The sequence below is a fragment of the Canis aureus genome, chromosome 15 (assembly GCF_053574225.1).
Source record: "Canis aureus isolate CA01 chromosome 15, VMU_Caureus_v.1.0, whole genome shotgun sequence".
In the NCBI taxonomy this organism is placed as follows: domain Eukaryota; kingdom Metazoa; phylum Chordata; class Mammalia; order Carnivora; family Canidae; genus Canis; species Canis aureus.
In genome coordinates, this window is record NC_135625.1 from 62,715,424 (window position 1) to 62,733,772 (window position 18,349).

General features: G+C 35.3%; 1 protein-coding gene across 1 annotated transcript; it reads left to right on the top strand.

Annotated features, from left to right (window-relative positions):
- Window positions 1-9,417: 9,417 nt before the first annotated feature.
- On the top strand, window positions 9,418-10,350 carry LOC144284080 (olfactory receptor 2A2-like). Its single transcript, XM_077848449.1, has one exon. It carries the CDS (start codon window positions 9,418-9,420, stop codon window positions 10,348-10,350), a length of 933 nt encoding a protein of 310 aa, XP_077704575.1.
- The last annotated feature ends 7,999 nt before the right edge of the window (window positions 10,351-18,349 follow it).

Consider the following 18,349-nt stretch of genomic DNA (forward strand, 5'->3'; position numbering starts at 1 on the left):
TAATAAGTTAATTGTAAATCAGTGCCTGCAATATGCTGTATTTGACATTTGATTTTTTAAAATTAGGGTTCATATCTGAAATCAGTGTATTTGTTTTTCTCTGATGACAATGCTATAAAAATTAGGCTTTTCTGCAGTTTCGTGTTTGAAGGATGACTCCCTTCCTTCCTATCCCCTGAAAATGAACTCCATGAACATTATATATCACCTATATACCATCCTAAGTGTGCCTTCCTAATTGTTGAGTCTGTCTGTTGAACACTTTTAGAGTAATAAACTGGAAATTTTAATTCATTTATACAGATTTGCCACATCATTCTCAATACATACTGAATATGCAGAAATATTTTTCTCATTTATGGTAAATTACGGGAGCTACAATTAGATAATATCCCATAAATTTTATCCAGAGTTTTATAAAATTCTATAGGTGGAGACACCTGTTGGAGGCTAGTAGGTTGAATGTAAGTAAAGCCAAATTTGAAATAAGGAAACTGTATTTTTGACTTAACTATGGATTAATATCTATTCTACTATAATTTTTTATAAAAATCATTTAAGAATGATTTGTTTTTTAAGAATTTGTTCTTTGTTTTTTAAGAATTAATTATCTCCTTCAATTTAGAACCAGAAAATCATACTTAGTCCCCTACTTGTTGTCCAATCAGATTTTGGATTTCAAAGGTGAAATGATACACCATGATTTTTAAAATCCTCATTTATAGCATTTTATTCATATAATAAGGACAAATTAAATCATTCATAGATTTGAAATCAGAGAAACCCTTTGTGGAACTCAGTACTGATCACACATTTTGCCTGGATTTTGTAGCTGGTGCTGTGGGTGGCCCATCCATAATACCTTGTGTTCCTCCTTGAGTTTACCTGGGCCTGACTCCTGACTTCCAGGTGCCAGCATCTGAATTTCTTTGCCTGATCATTTTGGCCTCCAGAGCCACTTTTCTAGCCTATTGGGCAGGGCAAGAGAGCGCTAATGACTGGCCCATCCACTCCAAGGCCTTCAATCAAAGAACTGATTCAACTTAATGTATCGGTTCAGCTTCAAGGAGATTTACGTGTCCCCCCCCCCCCCCCCCCTTGCCATCCAGGTAGCTTCACATGGAGGTGCATATTCTACACAGTTTCCAAGATTTTCCCATTAGGTTCAAGTGCCTGTTACTACAGTGTTGTCCTACATGATCACCTACCCTTCAAGGACTGGCTTTTCTTGGTTCTCCCCCTTTCCCACACCTCTACTTGTATTTCCTGGGATTACCTTCTAAAAACCACATGTAGATGAATAATTGTCTCAGAGTTGGCTTCTGGAGGAACCCAAACTAAGATAGATATTTCTTAAGTAGAATCAATAATTCAGTTTATTTAACTTGTAATTGGAAAAGATATTCACAGATGTTTTTGAATATAGAAACTTGACATGGTGATTTTTATGTTTATAAATATGACAGCTATTTGTAGAATTCCGGGTCTACGAGCACCAGAATATTTGATTGTCAGAATATATTACATTGTAATTTTTTAAAATCTATTTTTACCATTTCATTCATATGATAACTGACAGTGTTAAACTGATGGTCATAGATTTTGAAATCAGTATTAATCACAAAATTTGGGAAATATGCTTATGACCCTCATTTTTTATTTCTAGAAACTGATTTTATAAAGAGAAATAGTCCAGATTATTTTTGTCAAGTAAGTTTCCCAAAAACTTAATTTTTCTAGGAATAGGTAAATCACACATTTTATTTACTTTTTTAAAAAATATTTTTATTTATTCATGAGAGACCGAGAGTCACAGCAAGAGGGCAAAGCAGGTTCTCCACAGGAACCCGATGTGGGACCTGATCTCAGACCCTGGGATAATGCTCTGAGTCAAAGGCAAGACGCTCATCTGCTGAGCCTCCCAGGCATCCTGTAAATCAAACATTTTAAAAACTAATTATAGAAATGCCCACAACAAATACTTGTATGGTTTTATGAATTGTATTGTCAAGCAAAAAGAAAATCCCTTGTTTTATTTTTTTTTTTTAAAGATTTGAGAGCATGAGAAAGAGCACAAGTGGGGTGGGGGACAGAGGGAGAGAGGGAGAAGCAGACTCCCCACTGAGTAGGGAGTCCAGGCTGAGGGGCTTGATCCCAGGACACTGAGAGCATGACCTGAGCTCAAAATCAAGAGGCCACTGCTTGACCAACTGAGCCACCCGGGTACCCTAATAGGCCCTTGTTTCAGTCTCCTTTCGTAAGGTAAAATAGATGTATTTTCCCCCCTAGGAAGTTAGGGGGGAAAAGGTTATTATAATCATCTTATATTCATATACAAATATTTATATGTAAAGCAAAAACAAGTTTTAATAAATTTAAAGGGCTGAAATTATGCAAAGCATCTTTTCTGATCACAGTAGAATAAAACTTGAAATCAATAATAATAGGAAAACCAAAAAAATCATGGAAATTAGAGAGCATGCTTTTTAACAATTGATTTTTTTCAAAGGAGAAAATACAAAAAATTAGAATATACCTTGAAACTATTTTAAGATTTTATTTATTCATGAGAGAGACAGAAAGGCAGAAACATAGGAAGAGGGAGAAGCAGGCTCCCCACAGGGAGCCCGATGCAGGACTCAATCCCAGGACCTCAGGATCACTCCCTGAGCCAAAGGCAGATGCTCAATCACTGAGCCACCCAGGCTTCCTGACCATGAAACTATTGAAAACAAAAACAGAATATGTCAATTTATGGGACATGGGACACACACACCCTGCCCCCAGTGGTGCATTCTAAAAAGAGAGTACCATGAAAATTATATAACCTGATGAAATGGGTAAATTCCTAAAAACATACAACCTATAGAGACTCCACATGAAATAGAAAATCTGAATAGATCCATAACTAGTAAAGAGATTGAATAATTAAAAACTACCCAGCAATGAAAGTCTAGACCAGATGATTTCATTGGTGAATATTACCACTGTTTAAACAAATAAAAAATCTTTCATAAACTTTTCCAAAGTACTGAAGAGGAGGGAACACTTCCTAACTTATTCTAGGTTAGTATTACCCTGTTATAAAAGCCAGGAAAAAAAAAAACACTACAAAACAAGAAAACTGCATTTCTATATAAATAGGTAAACAATTCCCAATAACCAGAATCTGGATCCAGGAGCATACTAAAAACATCATACTGTATGGAGGGTGGGCAGGCAGGTGGGTGGTGGGGAAGGGTATCCCTAGAAGGCAGCCTTAGTTCTACATACAAAAATCAACATAATACACCACATTTGTAGAATGAAAGGAAAAAACACATGATCATCTAATTAAGGGAGAATAGGCATTTGATGAAATTCAATATCCTTTAATGGTGAAAAAAGTAGAAAACGACTCCACAATCTAGGAAAAAGGAAGGAACCATGAGAGAAACTATAGATGAAGCTTCTCCTACTTCTTGGTCCATTCTCAATCAATGGGATTGGGTTTCACATGAAAATTTCTTATAGTAGCAATAAAAACAAACCTTAACATGCTTTGAAGCTGGACAGACATCATTTGACTGCAGCTCTGGCTGGGGCAGGTTGTCAATGGTTCTTTTAATTGTCTGGTTTTAAGATAACTTCACAATTGTAAATATCCTTGAAGACCTGAAGAAACTTTGGTATTTATTATATTAGAAATCAAAATAATTTTATGACCTTTAAATCACTCAAAGGATAATTGCATCATATAATATATATTTAAAACGAGTGAAAAGATGCATTGTTTTATATTTTTTATAAAATCCTTTAATGTTTATCAAGGATAGCAAGATTTTTGTATTTGCTTCTATATCCAGTCTTAAAATGGAAAGTGTCATGTGGCCTTTGAAAAACTCCACTATGCCTTCATGAGTGAATGAGAATAGAAAAAGAGTAATATCTTAGATTATTATGAAAATAATTTTGATCTCATGGACAATTTAAGAGAATGAGTCCCTGACCTAAAGATTAGGGAACTGCTGATTTAATTTACTTAAACTTGAGTCATCCTGGCTGCAAATTATTAGATTAAATATATATATTCCATGTAAAGCATTTGGCACATTATCTGAAATAAAATACTCAATAATTATTGCTTATGGTTATTACAGTCCTTCTATAATTGCACACATCACACCCTCTTGCAAATAGAGCTACACCTTGACTTTGAGATCTGTTCTTGGGTTTGCCATTATGGGTTACTGGAAACTACCTCTCAACAATCAAAATTCCAGCCTCTCCTAGACCTTCACAGGTCTGAAGAGAAGCATGAATTCATAAAACTACAGTCATTTTGAAAGCTTTAATATTATAATTTGATATCTCCTTTAGGTTTGTGTTTTGTTTGTTTTTTTTTTCCCCCTTCACTCATGAGGTGTTCAAAGTCTGTGAGTATAAAGAGCATGATGGTGCCCCACCTCTTCCTAGCATTTTCCTCCAAGGTCAATTAGACAAATTCTTTGTTCTCCAGAGAGAGAAATTTCAGGGATTTCCACCCCCCCACACACACCCTTTAGGGAGAAGTAAAGACCTATGATATCTTATGGTTCTTCTGGGAATTTGAGTTCTTAGCTAATTTAAATAAAACCTTTATTCCTAGTGGTTTAATTTAGAATTTCATGTTGTGTCACAAAGCCACCAGCAATTGTAGTTAAGTGCTCCTGAATCTGAGGTTTCTCCTCTGCAAACTTCTACAACTTCTTATGTAACTTAACTCTGAAGGATCTGATTTTGATCAAAGTAGATTCGCAAGTGCTTATATCTGCTGATGCAGAGAGATTTATTTGCACTGGGGGATGATTTTCAGTATGATAATTGAAGTAGAACAGGTGGCAGCTGAAATCAGCCTGACTGATATCACCCTAAGTGGAGTAACATTCCTGAGTGAAATATCCTGAGTTCTTCTGACTCAAAGTTTGCCTTGCAGACAGGTGGACTAGATAGCCTGATTCCATGCTTCACCAGCTCCAGGAGCTTCTGCCCACTGAGCTGTATGTGGCAGGGACCATGTGATCCTTTGGTAGCTTTCTCTTCACTTCTCAGTGTGGTTGAGTGGTGGGATCCAAATTAGGCCAACTCTACTGTTTGAGAAGGAATCTAGAAGGTAGGAGAGGCTTCATATGCAGGCATTTCTCCTGGATAAGGCTTTGATGTGGCCCAAAGAATCAAAGGACCTTCTATTAACTAATATAGAAGAAGATATTGGTAGAGTAACCTGTTAATGGAAAGCAAAATTCTAGTAATAGGTATAGCCAAGTCTTTTCCTTGACCAAACCCTGTAAGAGGTAAGTTTGCTACATAGTTGTTTCTTACCAAAATGTTCCTAGGCTATCACTCAATATAGGCTCAGTAATTACAATCCTTGATACAACCATTTGTCCCTACCACAAAGTAGGATAGAATAAGTGCCAATATCTCTGGCTACAGTTGGAGAAACAGAGTAAAGCTCCCTGGCAGTTACAGGACTGCCCTGGGGGGTGAACTGCTCATACTGACCACTCAGATCTTTGTTTTCTGAACTGCTATTAACTTATTCTCTATTGGAAAGGGGAGATTTTTTTTAGGCTTTCTTAAAATTTTCTTCTCTATTTCAGAGCTGCATTACTTAGATTTAATCTACTTTCACTATTTCTAAATATTTTTCAGTGAAATGAAAATATAGTAATGGAGATGAAGATAAGAGTTAGTTAATTCAGACACAAAAATACCTAACCTAAAAAGTCAAGATGTTACTATGCCGGTTTTACACACCATAATGTTTTGTAGTTGTAGCAAAACTTGATAATGTTACAAACCTAAAGCACAATTATAGAAACCCTTGCAAATACAATCATATTTATAGAAACACTGGCATCTGGGACTATGTCTACAATTTTGTTAGACTCAGTGTTCCTAAAGGACCACTACCCTCATAATTGATACCTCCTTTAATTCCGATATTTTTTCAAAGGTTCAAAATGTTGCCACATGTGTTGCCAAGTTTCCTTCTTAGGTTCTTTTATTTCCTATAAGCTCATTTTTCAATAAAGCAATTTGCCTGAAACTTTCTCCTAGGCATAACTTCAAAGCAACTACAAGACATTAATTCCTTTAGGTGTTGCCATATTATCTGCAGATACACACTATTGTCTATACCTCCAAAGCTTATTCAAGAACACCCTGTAGAAACACTGTGTTAAAATTACATGAATCGTGCATAGCATCTTTGTAAGAAAGCAGTTTTCAAATGATTAACTTCTAATTTTGAACTTCTTTCTAGTAACGTAGAATTCATGTTTTGCTCAATAGATAGACGATGCTTATGTGGAGAGTTAGATAAACTAGTAAAACATGAATTCATAAAACTAGAATAATTTTGAGAGTTTTGACATTGTAATTTTTGGTATCTGTTTGAGGTTTATGATCCTTGAGATATGTAAAACTCTGTGTGGAACAATGTAATGCTCACATGTGACCTGATATGTGTGTGTGTGTGTATATGTATAAGTATATATACACAAATTGTTTCTTCCATTTAACAAACACTTGAGTGTCTGTTTAATCAAGAATTATACCAGCTATTCTTTTTTTTTATTAAGATTTTTAAATTTATTTATGAGAGACACAGAAAGGCAGAAACCTAGGCAGAGGGAGAAGCAAGCTCCCTGCAGGGAGCCTGATGTGAGACTCCATTCCAGACCCCCAGGATCACAATCTGAGCCAGAAGCAGACATTCAACCACTAAGCCACCCGGGCACCCCTATACCAGCTATTCTAAAAGACATTCTCCACAAGGATATATAATGATATATAAAATAATTTCAAGAATAGTTTTATTACTAATACTATAAGCATAAAAGAAAGTCAAGAAATAGGAATTAAAACTATATCCATCTCTTAAGATATTCGCCTTCTATCATCTGGAAATATGTTAGCTTTGTAGAAAACATGCCTTGGCCATGTGTGGTAAACATCTATCAAGTTATGTAATATTTTGTATCAAAGAGCTATGGTGTTGATCGCATTAAAATATTTTTAACTTGAATGACTGTATATGTAAAGAAATCTCTGTGTAATGGATAATATTGGCCTTAAATGCCAAGTCATTCCATGTTGTCATTCATCTAGGAAACAGGAGTACCTCTTGGACCACAAATTGGAATTAAGAAAAACCAATGAATACAAACAAAGTGCATCTTTTGGTCTTAAATAATAGGTAAAAAGATGTCTAGGAAGAAAGTCCTGAATAGGTGGTGTTGGGATAACTACTTCCACATGGAACCATTTGGGCAGAAAGACATCCAGCCAAATGTCCCAGTTGTAATTAGCTTCCTGAGATTGGAGGGTAAATGGCTCTCCACTGTAAGTAGATGAAGAAAGTCAGATTTAATCCAGTAAACCAGAAGTTACCTACATTGTAGTCTGATTATTCTTAAACTTCATAAAGTTCCACTTTCCAGTAACTAGTCTTACTCTTTCTTGGTATTTAATATAAAGATGAGAGAATGAACTGAAGGAAGTACATCTTATACCAAGTTGGACTAAATCATATAAAAACTTGAGAGCATGACCGCTGAAAAGCTAAAGTGGGACAACTTCATAGGAAAGAGGAGTTTGAGATTCGAGTCATGATCATCAGATTATATCCCCTGATTGATTTCTTCTGATGTTATGTCTAGATTTTTTTTATCCTTGCCTATTTGCTTTTTTAGACAGAGAATGATGGAGATAGACTTGACCAGAAACTTTGATGTTTAGGAGTTTATTATAGGAAAATAATAAAAGATACACAACATTTATAAAATTTAGTGTTGTACACAATGTATATTGCATACAATATTGCTAGAATATAATAAGGTATAAAATATGCAACTGTCAGTATGTTGTAGAAAAATATTTTGTCATGGAAAATGTACAGCAAATGATTCTAAATGAGAGAAATAATACTGTTCATTTAATTTTTAATTTTGTATGAAAACCTATGTACAATAAGTAATGAAACACTATATGCAAATTATTAACAATGATCACCTTTGGCTATGTTTCACAGTATTATCTCTTTAGTCTTTTATTGCATTTCATGTTTTACTAAAATATTTTTGAAAATTTGATGTCAAAATCTCATATGAGGTAGGTAGGTGCTTTTTCATTCACACAGCAAACCAGACTATTGAAACTAATCTGTGAATCAGAAATTACCAAGTCTATGAGTATCTAAATATAAAGAAAAACAAAAAAATTTAAGCAAGATGGTAAGATTCTGGGATTATTAGTATCCATTTTCCCAAAATAAACTGCATAATATCCAGATCATTTTCTTTAATTTTAACTTAGTAAAAACAGATTTGGCTCTCCAAAGAAGTCTGTAAAGATGCATTAGGATTAAATAAGACTTCATTATCTCCTTTAATAGTTTGTGTGCTAAGTTTTATGCTTTACTAATTAAATGGGGAATATTGGAAATTTGGCAACAATCATGATAAATATAAAGATCTAATAAAAAAATAAAATCCGATATTTTTCTGAAAATACAGTTCTTCACTAAAAGAAACTAGATCCTTTTCATGAAATAACGGATTTCAAGCTGAAGTGAGAAATGTACAAGATGAAGCTAGAATAACTTAGCCAGAAGTAAGAAAGTGCTTTAAATTCTGGAGTTGTGATTTTATAATGGAGATAACCTGGAGACACCACCTTAACCAGAGATCTACGTTAGTATCACTGATATTGGGACAGATTAATATTATCTGGGTATTAATGGAAGCCATTAAGAAGGAAACTTTTAAAAAATTTTATTAGAAATGTGTATTTTGAACTAAAAAATGGGTAATCAATGGAAAACCCAAATCAAGAGACATACATTCAAAAATATCAATTTCAAGGTAAAGGCTGAGTGATTATTTCAGATTAGAGGAGATAAAATGCATATTAGATTATGCCTTGGACTAGAGGGACAGAAAAATCTGTATCTAGAATACAGAATCACGTTAATGTTACATTTCCTGATTTTTTAAAATTATCCTGAAGATAGTAAATCTTGTTCTTTAGGAAAAAAAAAAAATCAATTGAGTTTAGGGACAAATTGGCATTGTGGCTACATTTTACTCTTATGTGGTCCAGAAAACAATGTGTATATGGAGAAAAAGAAATGATAAAGATTTAAAACAATCTGGTAATATGTATATAGTAGTATTGTTTTAATTTTTGGATACTGATCTGAAAGTCTGAATTATTTCAGAATAAAAATTTTAAACTAAAAAAATAATTGGAGGAGAAAGAAGTCAAGTAGGGACAAGCATACAAGCCAAGCCTCCTTTGAGTTCATTTTGAGGTAAATAACTTCAATTTTCATTGGTGACCAGCTCTGACTTTTCTATCCCACTTTAGTCCTTTATAAACTATCATTAAGGAATGGAGGGCAACCAATCGTGGATCACGGAATTTATCCTAGTGGGATTCCAGCTCAGTGAAGACATTGAAGTGCTCCTCTTTTGTATCTTCTCCCTGTTATATATCTTTAATTTGCTGGCAAATGGCATGATCTTGGGACTCATTTGGCTAGACCTCAGACTGCACTCCCCCATGTATTTCTTCCTTTCTCATCTGGCTATCATTGACATATGCTATGCTTCCAGCAATCTGCCCAATATGCTGGAAAACCTAGTGAAGCACAAGAAAACGATCTCCTTTGTCTCATGTACTATGCAGATAGTTTTGTTTGTGACTTTTGCTGGTGCAGAGTGCCTGATTTTGGTAGTGATGGCCTACGACCGGTTTGTGGCGATCTGCCATCCTCTCCAGTACACCGTCATCATGAACTGGAGAGTGTGCGTGGTCCTGGTCATTGCTACCTGGGCATGTGGGTTTTCCTTGGCCCTAGTGCATCTAATTCTCTTCCTAAAGTTGACATTCTGTGGGCCCCAGGAAGTGAACCACTTCTTCTGTGAAATCCTCTCTGTCCTCAAAGTGGCCTGTGGTGACACTTGGATCAATGAAGTCTTAGTCTTTGCTGGTGGCGTGTTTGTCTTAGTTGGGCCCCTTTCTCTGATGTTGGTCTCCTATATGCGCATCCTCTGGGCCATCCTGAAGATCCAAACAAAGGAAGGGCGCAGAAAAGCCTTTTCCACCTGCTCCTCCCACTTCTGTGTGGTTGGATTCTACTTTGGCATAGCCATGATGGTTTATTTGGTTCCAGACAATAGCCAACGTGAGGAGCAGCAGAAAATCCTTACCCTGTTTTACACCCTCTTCAACCCATTGCTGAACCCTCTCATTTACAGTCTGAGAAATGCTCAGATGAAGGCTGCCTTCAACAAAGCATTGCAAAAAAAGAGGACAATATAAAAGAAGGTAGAATTTTGTATCAGGGAACTTTTTTCCTTTTCTCCAAGAGATATGGCTGTTGTTGCAATAAAACTCAAAATTCCCCTAGAAGAGGCATGATTTGATGGTGAGAATTCTCATTAGCCAGGTAGCAGAACAGAAATTTCTGAGCTCTTGTTCCTCCATGGAGACTATACTATTGATCAAATTGCTATTGTGAAAAACCAGTTAAGAGGCTGCAGCACCCAGACAAGCACAAAGCCAGGAAGAGATATCGTAGAGTGGTCAGGCAACTTGATGGCATTTTTTCTTGCCCAAGTCGCTCTACATCGCTGGCCCAGTGTGGCATGACCAGAAGATTCCTAACAATACTTTCCCTCTGGAGGGAGTGGACCATGGGTATTACTTCCTGGCTTTCAGGGGATGGCCTGAGTGGTGGTTTTCCATCTGGTATGATTTAGTGCCCTGATGGGAATGGCAGGTTTGGTGGTCATGTTGGGGAGGCTGAGAAGGCAAACATTCCAACATACTTCATAGGGAGATTGTAGCATCTCAGACAAACACCAGGAGCCCTACTTTATACCTCAAAGGACTAGAAAAAAAAAAAAAAAAGAAAAATCAAATCTTGAATTAGCAGGAGGAGGGAAATAATAAAGATTAGGGCAGAAGTAAATAAACTAGGGAATAGAAAAACTCTCAACAGAAAAACAAAATACAAATCGGTTTTCTGAAAAGTTCAACAATACTTAGCAAGTACTTAGCAAGCTGGCAGCAAAAGAAATACCTAGAATAGTCAGAGTTATGGAAACAAATAGAATAATGATTATAGGGATGGGGAGGGGGGGAGGAATAGGGGGCTATTATTTTATGAGGACAGTTTCTGTTTGGGATGAGAGAGTTTTGAAGATGGATGATGGTGATGATTCACAATGTGAATGATTCAATACCACTGAACTGATTTAAAAATCATTAAAATTTTATGTATATTTTTCCACAATAAAATATTAAATGTTTCAGTTGATAACTATCACGAAAAGCTGTCTTTATTGATTGTTACTGTAATGAGAGGTGCTCAATCTGGCATCCCAAGACCATAATTTTAATAAAGAAAATACTGAAGAGCAACATGCTTCTATTCTCCCCAGTTGTGAGGACAGTGAAATAAACAAGAAACTCTAAATTCTGTTTGAAGTAATATCCACGTAAATGGTGAAAAGTTGTGGAAATCTTTAATTCAACCAGAATTATATAAACAACTTACATACACATTTCACATTATGACCAAGTCAATGAAGTCCATATGAAAATATTTGAATGGGTCTGGAAGCTAAGACTTTGAGGAACGTTACATTTATTTATTTATTACATTTATTTAACGTTAACATTTATTTCTGGCTTATGGGTAATTGTCAGTATGGCAAGATTGGCTCACTTGTAAAGATTCTTGGATAAATTTTCCTACCAATATTTTTAGTGTTTGAATCAATTCATCTTAAAATGGTTTGGGATGACCCCAAGAGATGGGAGATAAGTTTGAAAGAACTAACATCACTTACATTTCATGGTACTAAAAAACACCCTCTGGATTTATGAAACAATAGTGAGCAATACTCATTAGGTTAGTGTTTTTATAGAAAGTGTCTTTTTCTGTGGTCGCTAGCCAAGCATTTCCTTTAGTTTTGAAAGTGTTCTCTTTACTAAGGACTTTCACCTGAATAACAGATTTAAATTGATTTTCAATTGTTTGTCAGATAAGTCAGAAATGTCCTTCTTTAAAATTAATGGACTTTGAATGCAGTTTTTGGCTTACACAAAAATCGAGCGCTAAATTGGAAGAATTCCAAGTACTGCCTCATCCTTCCCCACACAATTTATCTTATTTTTAATATCTTGCATTATTTGTGGTACATTTGTTATAATTGGTGAGCCAATATTGATAAATTTTTTAATTTACTGAAGTCCACAGTTCACATTAGCTTTCACTCTTTGTGTTGTACACACCATGAGTTTTGACAAATGTATAATGACACGTATCCACCATTACAGTATCCTACAGAATAGTTCCACTGCTCTACAGATCTGTGTTCTGCGTATTCATCTCTCCCTCTCTCCCCTCAAACCCCTAGCAACCACTAATCTTCTTATTTTTTTTAATTTGTTTTTAAGTTCCAGTTATTTAACACACACTTAATATTAGTTTCAGGTGTAGAATTTAATGATTCAACATTTCCATACACCCCCTGCTCATTACAAGTGCACCCCTTAATCTCTATCACCTATTTAACTATCTCCTACTCCCCTCCCCTCTGGTAGCTATCAGTTCTCTATAATTAAGAGTCTGTTTCTTGGTCTTTCTATTTTTTTCTTTGATCACTTTTTTTTTTCTTAAATTTCATAGGAATGATATCACATGATATCTGTCTTCCTCTGATTTATTTTGTTTAGCATAATATACTCTAGCTCCATCTGCATCATTGCAAATGGCAAGATTTCATTCTTTTTTATGGCTAAATAATGTTATGGGGTGTGTGTGAAATGGATAAAGAAAATGTGTGTACACCACATTTTCTTTTTTTTTTACATTTTTTTTTTTTTTTACATTTTCTTTATCCATTTCTCAGCTGATGGACACTTGGGCTATTTCCATGATTTGACTATTGTAGATAATGTTTCTATAAACATCAGGGTGTTTGTATCTCTTTAAATTAGTATTTTTGTATCCTTAGTCATTGTAAATACCTAGTACTGCAATTGCAAGTGCAATAGGGTAGTTCTGTTTTAAACTTTTCGAGGAACCTCCATATTGTTTTCCAGAGTGGCTGCACCATTTTGTATTTCCACCAACAGGTTCCCCTTTTACCACATCTTTGCCAACATTTGTTTCTTGTGTTGATTTTAGCTGTTCTGACAGGTATGAAGTGATAGCTCATAGTAGGTTTGATTTCTATTTTCTTTGATGATCAACATTTTTTCATGTGTCTGTTGGCCATCTGTGTGTCTTCCTTGACAAATGTCTGTGTCTTCTATTTGTTAATTGGATTCATTTTTGGGGTGTTGAGTTTGATAAATTCTTTATAGATTTTTAGATACTAATCCTTTATCAGATAGGTCATTTGCAAATATCTTCTCCCATTCAGTGTATTGCCTTTTAGTGTTGTTGATTATTTCCTTCATTGTGCATAAGCTTTTTATTTTGATGAAGTCCCAAGAGTTTATTTTTGCTTTTATTTCCCTTGCCTTAGGAGACACATCTAGAAGGAAGTTGCTAAGGCCAATGTCCAAGGGGTTACTGTCTCTTTTCTCCTCTGGGAGCTTTATGGTTTCCTGCCCCATATTTAGATCTTTAATCCGTTTTGAATTTATTTTTTGTGCATAATGTAAGAAAGTGGGCCAGTTTCATTCTTTGCATGTTCCTGTACAGTTTGTCCAAATATCATCTGTTGGAGAGACTGTCTTTTCCTGTTGGATATGCTTTGTTGAAGATTAATTGACCATATAGTTGTGGGTTCCTTTCTGGGTTTTCTGTTATGTTCCATTGATCTATGTATCTCTTTTTGTGCAGATACCATCCTGTCTTGATGACTACAGCTTTGTAATATAGCTTTAAGTCTGGAATTGTGATGCCTCCAGCTTTACTTTTCTTTATCAAACTTGCTTTGGCTATTTGGTGTCTTTTGTGATTACATACAGATTTTAGGAATGTTTGCTCTAGCTCTGAAAAATGCTGTGGTGTTTTGATAGGGATGGCATTAAGTGCATAGATTACTGTAGGTAGTATAGACATTTTAGCAGTACTTATTCTTCTAATCCATGAGAATGGAATGTCTTTCCATTTCTTCATGTCATCTTCAATTTCTTTCATTAGTGTTTTTCAGTTTTCAGGTCTTTCATCTCTTTGGATAGGTGTATTCCTAGGTATTTTATTGGTTTTGATGCAGTTGTAAATATAACTTATTCCTTAATTTCTCTTTCTGCATCCACTGATCTTTTTAATATCTCTGTAGTTATGCCTTTTCTAGAATGTCACATAGTTGAAACTATACAGTATGTAGCCATTTCAGCTTGGCTTCTTTCACATAGCAATATGTTTTAAGGTTTCTTCATGATTTTCACAGGACATTATAGGAAATATAGGACATTTCTTTTTATTAAAAATATTTCATTGCATGGATGCACCACAGCTTGTTTATCTTCCTATTAAAGACATCTTTGGAACTTTTTTTTTTTTTTATCTTTGGGACTTCTACGTTTTGATAATTAAGAATAAAGTTGTCATAAACATTGACATACAGGATTTTTGTGGCCATAGGTTTTCAGCTCCTTCAGCTAAATAACAAGGAGCATGCTTTGCTGTATCAAATGGTAAGAGTATGCTTAGTTTTGTAATCAATCACCAAACTTTCTTCCAAAGTGGCTGTGCCATTTTGCAATCCCACTAGCAATGAATCAAAGTTCCCGTTGCTTCGCATCCTTGCCTAGCATTTGATATTTCCATGGTTTGGGACCATTGTCATTCTAATATATGTGCAGTGAGTGGTATCTCATTCTTGTTTTAATATGAAATTCTCTGATGAATATGTGCTACTGAGTATAGGTGCTTCCTTGCTATCTGTATATCTTTCTGGTAAGGTGTCTCTTCATATCTTTTGCCCATTTTATTTAATTAACTTTATTTTTAGAGCAATTTTATATTCACAGCAAAATTGAGTGGAAGGTATAGAGATAATCTATATACTTCTGGCCTCCACACATGCATAACACCCCCCTTCAGAATGGTACACTTGTTATCATTGATAAACCTACATTGGCACATCATTATCATGCAGAGTGCATTGTTTACATTAGGGTTCACTCCTAGTGTACGGTCTATGTGTTTGGACAAGTGTATAATCACGTGTATCCATCAGTATAGCATCATACAGAGAAATTTTACTTCCCTAAAAATCTTCTGTGCTCTACCCCTTCATCCCTCCTTCTCTGCTAGTCCCTGGCAACCACTAATCTTAAAGCTGCTTCCATAGTTTTGGCTTTTCACAGTGTCATATAGTTGAAATCATATAATATGTAGGTTTTTTCACATTGGCTTCTTTCAATAGTAATGTGCATTTAAGTTTCCTTTATGCTTTGCCTTTGCTTGGTAGTTCATCTCTTTTTAGTGCAGAATACTATTCCATTCTCTGGATATACCACAGCTTATTTATCAATTTGCCTACTGAAGGGCATCTTGGTTGCTTTTAAGTTTAGGCAGTTATAAATCTGCTTTAAACATCTGTGTGCAGGTGTTTGTGTAGATATAAGCTTTTAAATCATTTGAGTAAATACCAAGTAGCACAGTTGGTAGATCACATGGGAAAAGAATGTCTAGTTTTATAGTAAACTATCAAACTGCCTTCTAAAGTGGCTGAGCCATTTTGCATTCTCTCCAGCAATGAATGAAGTTCCTAGGGCTCCACAACCTAATCAGTGTTTACTGTCATCAGTGTTCTGGATTTTAGCCATTCTAATAGATGTGTGGTGATATTTATTTTAATTCACATTTCTCTGATGATATATGATGGTGGAGCATCTTTTCATGTGCTTATTTGCCATCTGTATATCTTGAAGAGATGTCTGTTAGGCTGTTGGCCTATTTTTAAATTGGATTATTTTCTTGTCAAGTTTTGAGTTATTTGTATATTTTGAAATCAAGTCATTTTTCCTATATGTGCAAAGGTTTTCTCCAGTCTGTGGCTTGACTTCATATTTTTAACAGTGTCTTTCACAGAGCACACCTTTTAATTTTAATGAAATGCATCTTATTAATTTCTTTTTTAATGACGAAGAGTGTTTGGTTTTCAGTGTGTTCAGATTTCTTCTGTGAAGACAGGACTGATGACTTCCCAGCTCTTTATATGCTCAAATAAAAAACAGAAATCACTAGTTTCTCTTTGAATTTTTATTGGAGTCCCCACAGAAGTCAGAAATAGATTTATTTTTATAACAATACTGAAAATAAAACATCATTCATATATTACTTTGTCATTACTGCCGAAACATATTACAACAAACTTAGTGGCTTAAAACAACATGAATATATATCCTGTAATTCTAAAGATCTATGTCTAAAATGGGTCTTACAGGGTTGTGTTCTTTTTGGAGGCTCCAAGGAACAATTTATTTCCTTGTCCTTTAAATTTTCCAGTCTGCCTACATTCTTTGGTTCCATTTTCAGAACCAACAGCATAGCATGTTCTCTTCCTCTCTGACTTCCTGCTTTCCTCTTACAAGGATTCTTGTGATTATAGTGGCCCCTGTGAATAATCCATGATAATCTTTGCATTTCAAGATCTTTAAATTCCTAGAATTCAGATATTAACTGGTGTGTGTGTGTGTGCGCGTGCGCACGCATTCTGTCTACAGGTGCGCTGAAGATGCATCTACTATTAATAAAGATGTTAACTCCAAAAACTTTAATAATGAATTATATTAAAAAAATATTATCTCATTTGATTATTATTACCAAATAATTTCAAGAAGATAATGTGCTAGTGTGTAACACTAATTCTACATCTCTGATTCATCTATCTCAACCAACAGGTCACCTAATTTTCCTGTTTTGCTTTCCTCTTATAAAGCCTATTTGAAAAGACTAATTTGCATTACTTGTATAATCACTTATGCCTTGTGTGGATGTAAATGTGCTAGGATAAAGAATAATGTGGACACCTTATATGAACTGCCCAGTGCAACAGCACTAGAGCAACAATCCTAGAGCTAGAAAACAGTATAAACATTTAGAAGCCATTTTTGAGATTAGATTCATACAGACTGTACACCAAAGAATCCTACAGCAAGAAATAGAAGTCATTCTCTTCTGAGGTTATGAGTCATACCAGGGAAATATGAATGGGAATTCCAGAAGGATTACAAAACCAGTAAGAGTTCATAAGAATTGAGGAAGGCAAATGGAACCTCTCTGAGAGGTTAATTGAAGAACTATTAAAAACGAGTTTATCTTCAATAATTAGGGCAAAAGATTTAGTATCTGTACTATTCTTGGTGCTGGGAGTTGAAAGACTATGGACGATTTATGTATTTCTCTAACTTCATACTCCACATCTGTAACATGGAGATAACATATTAAAATAGTATGTGTGACGCATATTTCTGAGGTCCTGAAACACAGTAAATACTAAACACCAGTGTCATTATGATGATCTCACTACTTTACACCCAAGTCTCCTTTAGTAGATGAAAATATGCATCTTGAAAGGATTTACTCCCCTTACAGGTGGCAGCGCTGGCCCCATACGCACCCATTTAGTAGATATTAGGGAGACCGAGATCTTGTAAACCAACTTGGGGATAAGAGCTTTGAATTAGCAGAACTATCATACATCCAAGTGTTAATGTCTTATAAATTGTGAGATTTGCCTCAGGTTATAGTCTTTGAGATATTTGCAAATCCATTTGCATTCTATGAATCTGTCTGCTCTTGTCTTCCCCAAATGTATTTCCTCCAAAGACAAACATAAATGATCCTTGTTTCCTTCCAGGGAGAATGTTTAACAATTTTTTTCCCTTAGGAAATAGGTATGCATGTACAATGAGTATAAGCACAACCCCACCCTCCCAACCCCCCGGGGAAAATCTAAGTTCCTCAGAGAGTCATGAAAATTATGTTGAACAGATCATAAAGTAAGTGCAGAGAACAATAGCTACATTATTCTCTAACATCAGAAAGTGAAGTAAATATTTTCAACCCTGGGATTTCTCACTTTGGAGACGGCTGGAAGGAGGAATAGGTCTATCCTCTGTGGGATTGTCTCTAGATTGAAGCAGAATCTTAAGGTAACAGCTAGAGCTAACACCACCACATGTAGAAGAGACTTATTTACACTAGTAGGTGGTTTAGGATCTGGATTACTGCTGGAGGAAACGGAAACAGCAGAAATCACCTGGGCCAAGGTGAAAAAAAAAATCATATCCTGGATATCTGCCTTCCTGAGTCAGTTTGTGTTAAAGTCAGCTGCAGTGGCAA

Coding starts and splice junctions, on each gene's coding strand:
- LOC144284080 (XM_077848449.1), top strand. CDS start 9,418: ATGGAGGGCAACCAATCGTGGATCACGGAATTTATCCTAGTGGGATTC.